A 4,350-nucleotide genomic window follows, 5' to 3' on the forward strand; every position below is an offset into this window, starting at 1 on the left:
TTTTGAGACAGAGTCTCACTCTGTCACCCAGGCTAGAGTGCAGTGGTGTGATCTTTGCTCACTGCAACCTGCACCTCCTGGGTTCAAGCAATTCTCCTTCCTCAGCCTCCCGAGTAGCTGGGACTACAGGCATGTGCCACCATGCTCGGCTAACTTTTTGTATTTTTAGTAGAGACAGGGTTTCGCCATGTTGGTCAGGCTAGTCTTGAACTCCTGACCTCAAGCAATCCACCTGCCTCAGCCTCCCAAAGTGCTGGAATTACAGGGAGAGCTAGAGACTGTAGGCTCTGGTGGGGATCAGCTGATGTCTGTAAAGAGCCAATGGAGAGGGAAGGGTTGGTGCTGGGGTGGGGGATGGAGTCTCACTGGCAATGGATGGGTGGCCACTTCCACCCGGACCTCACCCTCAGATACCCTGCAGGGAGCTGTCCCCACTCTCTAGGCTGTGGGGTTCACCTTCCACATCCTCCCTCTCCTCCAGTGTAATCAGTCACATTGCACTGGCCACTGAAACATGCAGGGCTCTGGATGTGGCCACATTAGCCAAGAGGTGCTCACTCTCAGCGGGAGGATCCTATCTGTCTCCAGCGCAGCAGGTCCGGCATCTGCCGCTTCCTCTGACTCACCTGCTCCTGCCCGTAGGCCCTTTTGACAGGTCAGGGTATGTCCTCACTGAATGAATTATTGCCTCCGGGGTCCTCTCCCTCCTCACCTCACATGAGCTGCCATGTCCCTCTGTAGCCAGGGCCAGGGACCATGGGGAAGAGTCCCCATTAGCTGCCATGTTTACGTTGGGCCTCAGCCTTCAGGCTCTCCTGCTGACAACCCAACTGTTTCCCAAGCTGGAAGCCAAGCTGGCATCTGTGGACTCAACCAGAGCTGCTGGGGCGAGGCGAGCAGGGGTCAGAAGGAATATCCTGCAGTTTCCACTGAGGAGCCTGGCCTCCAGACTCTGCAGAGGTTCCAAGAAACCCTGGAAAGAGAGCGTTCACATGGTCATCACTCCACGTTCGCCCACAAATGGTTTCTGGGGGTACCCAGGGGGCCACTCACTGTGCTGGATGCTGCAGGAGAGAAAAGTTCGGTAAAACCCACACCAAATATTAAAGCAAAACATGAGGAAAATTCACAAGATCTGGTATAAAATCAATGAGCGTTTGTATTTAAGCTCTTCTATGTTCTAGCTAGAATCTGGGGAAGTCACTTTACTGAAGTTTCTTCATCTTAAAATGGGATGAAAATACCTATGTCATAGGGTTGTTAGAATTAAATGAAATGATGCTTCTACACATACCTACCTGGTACCCACAACATGCTCAACTCATATTAAATAGTGCTATTATTACAAGGTGCAAGGCATGTTTTATTAGGTACCTCATTTAATTTTCACACTTATCCTGTGAACTAGGCATTACTGTTATTACTAATCCAATTTGCCATCAGATAGAGCTGTTCAGAAATATTAAGAAATTTGCCCCAAGATCACTCAGATTAGGGGGAAGAGCAGGGATTCAAACTCAGGTATGCCTGGCTCCTAAGTACACTTTCTTAACTACCGAGCCATCTGGTACTCTATACATGGCAGAATCACAATGAACACTGTGGTTCCTGCTACCTTCAAAGTGCCCTTGCAAAGGGGTAACTATGTCACTTGAGCATAAACTGAGCTTCTGTGTAATTCAGTGTACATTCTGTGCAAAGGATAGAGCCCACCCTCTTCTGTCAAAGATGAAAACTTAAAACTTGTCCTTTCTCCTCTGCAATTCCCATCAGGCCCTGAAAACCAACAGGTCTGCACAGGCTCTTAAATCCCTATAGCCCACACTGCTTGACAAAAATTGTGTCCCAAATGGTGTCATCAAAGGGTTTCCACAGGCTCCTCAAATTATCACCAACCCAGGCAGCTCACCGTCAATAGATCAATGACTCCCATAAAACCTTCAGTAACAGAAGGTCCAGTCCATCACGCAGCAACTCATATAGTAGTGCAATAACCAATGTCCACAGGCCCCAATCCAGGACTGCTACAGGCCCCCCCAAAGCTGACCTGTAATTCCTTGTGAATCCCAGACTTGCAATCATTCACCACCTTAGTACCCCAATTAATAAACTCTCATGGGCTGAATCGATGACCTCAGATACCTACATTTCCAACACTTCCAAGAAGAACCAACATGTTATTTACAACAATAAAAGATCACAATGGCACTAGATTTATTTGCAACAACAGAAGCCGTATTAGAAGAAAACTCTACAAGTTATTGAGAGAGAAGGGTTGAGATCCAAGAATTCTAAACCCACCCTAGCTAGATACCATTTTTTTGTCAGAGCAAAAGAAAGACAATTTTAGACATAAAAGCATTTCTAGCATTTTATGCCAATATTCCAATCTCAGGAGAACACTCAAGGGAATAGTCTAAACAATGGTAAACGGAACAGACAGAGAAACCTCAGAATAGGAGGAAAGCAGTTTTGAGATAGGATTCTTGCAATTGACATATAATTATATCTGCATAAAGAAAACAACGTAATTGGGCATTTGTAGTAAATAAGGCTGTTACTATTACTAGGCTGAAATTTAAAAATTCGCTGGCCAGGCATGGTGGCTCAAGCCTATAATTCCAGCACTTTGGGAGGCTGAGGCGGGTGGATCACGAGGTCAGGAGATTGAGACCATCCTGGCTAATACAGTGAAACTCCATCTCTACTAAAAATACAAAAAAATAGCTGGGCATGGTGTCACACACCTGTAGTCCCAGCTACTTGGGAGACTGAGGCAGGAGAATCGCTTGAACCTGGGAGGCGGAGGTTGCAGTGAGCCAAGATTGCGCCATTGCACTCCAGCCTGGGAGACAGAGCGACACTCCATCTCAAACAAACAAACAAAAATTCCCTGAGAAAACTTACTGAGTGAAATGAGAAGGCAAATTACAAATCTCCATGGGCAGATATTGGTACAATATTATTTGGATTTAGTAATACAGAAAATATAAACAATCATATTTGTAAGGAAGGTAAAGGCAACTACTAGCAGAAATTGATTAAAAAATAATTGAAATTCCAAACAATCAAATTTCAAAAATAATAAAAACCTAAAAGGAGATTAAGAGAAACATGGCTGGCTGGGCGCAGTGGCTCACACCCGTAATCCCAGCACTTTGGGAGCCGAGGCAGGCGAATCACCCGAGGTCAGGAGTTTGACACCAGCCTGGCCAACATGGTGAAACCCTATCTCTACTAAAAATATAAAAATTAGCCAGGTGTGGTGGCAGACGCCTGTAATCCCAGCTACTCAGGAGGCTAATGCATGAGAATCGCTTGAACCTGGGAGGCGGTTACAGTGAGCTGAGATCTCGCCAAAGCACTCCAGCCTGGGGGGACAGAGTGAGACTCTGTCTCAAAAAAAAAAGAAAGAAAGAAAATTAAAGAAAAGAAACATGACCACGCAACCAAAAATAGGAAAAGGGAAAGAGAAGAAATATTAATCAACTAGAATAAATAGCAAACAAAAAATATAGGAGAAAAAAGGGGGAAAAATAATAGGAGGCATAAAATCAAGTATGTTATAATGCAAAGAAATTGAAATGAGTTGAATTCTGCTATAAAAGACAAAGATTATGGGACTGAGCTAAAAAACAAAATACAGTTGCCACATATCTACAACAAAACGATGAAGATGTGAAATGAAGCACCCGTGGGACTATGCTAGTTAAAAGAATGGACAGGTAGGTCAGTTGCCACGCTAGACCTCTTCTTCCCTTACACATACCTGAAAGAACAATTAGGAATCCATAGAGCTGATGTGAAATTTTAGGGAATCCAAGCTTCCATTCAACATGATACTAATTTTAATTAATTGATTGCTCACTATGTTTCATGTTATTATCATACAGTTATACAGAGCAACAAGGAATTACACTGTCTAATCCAATCTCTTTTTAAATGAGAAAGTTGAGGTTTAGATATGCTAAGTAACTTGCCCAAGGTCACATGAATAGCAAATTGTGGAGCAAAGATTTTTTATCTCAGGGAGTCTCATTTCAGAGCCTAGATTTCCATCCACTTTAGCCCCTACATTAAATTAAATTTTTATTATAGATATTTTCACTTATTTTGAGTTATTGGGGCTAATTCAGTTAGGGCATGAGATGTTCCAGGTTTATTGGATCAGACATACAATAAATTAAAAAGAATACAAATTTATAAATTAAAAAATTGGTGCAAATGTGAATATTTAGAAAAAGACAACACAACAAATCACAAAGTTTTAAAAGCTGGATAATTTTAAAACATTATAAAATCTAGAAAAAAATTTTAATGCTTGTATTAATTAGTTGTCTATGTCACTCC

The 4,350-nt window shown here is 42.9% G+C and overlaps 1 protein-coding gene across 5 annotated transcripts in view; it reads right to left on the reverse strand.

Moving 5' to 3' along the window:
- ZNF41 (zinc finger protein 41) overlaps positions 1 to 4,350 on the reverse strand; it is a 51,420-nt gene that overhangs the window by 25,837 nt on the left and 21,233 nt on the right. For 3 of the 5 annotated variants that reach the window (XM_037734626.1, XM_037734627.1, XM_037734628.1), the window contains exon 2: positions 627 to 973. In XM_037734626.1, the coding sequence (XP_037590554.1) occupies positions 627 to 784 (158 nt within the window). In that variant the 5' untranslated portion in view covers positions 785 to 973. The remainder of the gene's footprint in view (positions 1 to 626; positions 974 to 4,350) is intronic. The other 2 variants (XM_017517790.2, XM_017517794.2) reach the window with 1 other exon arrangement.

The sequence above is a fragment of the Cebus imitator genome, unplaced genomic scaffold, assembly GCF_001604975.1.
Source record: "Cebus imitator isolate Cc_AM_T3 unplaced genomic scaffold, Cebus_imitator-1.0 Scaffold647, whole genome shotgun sequence".
In the NCBI taxonomy this organism is placed as follows: Eukaryota; Metazoa; Chordata; class Mammalia; order Primates; family Cebidae; genus Cebus; species Cebus imitator.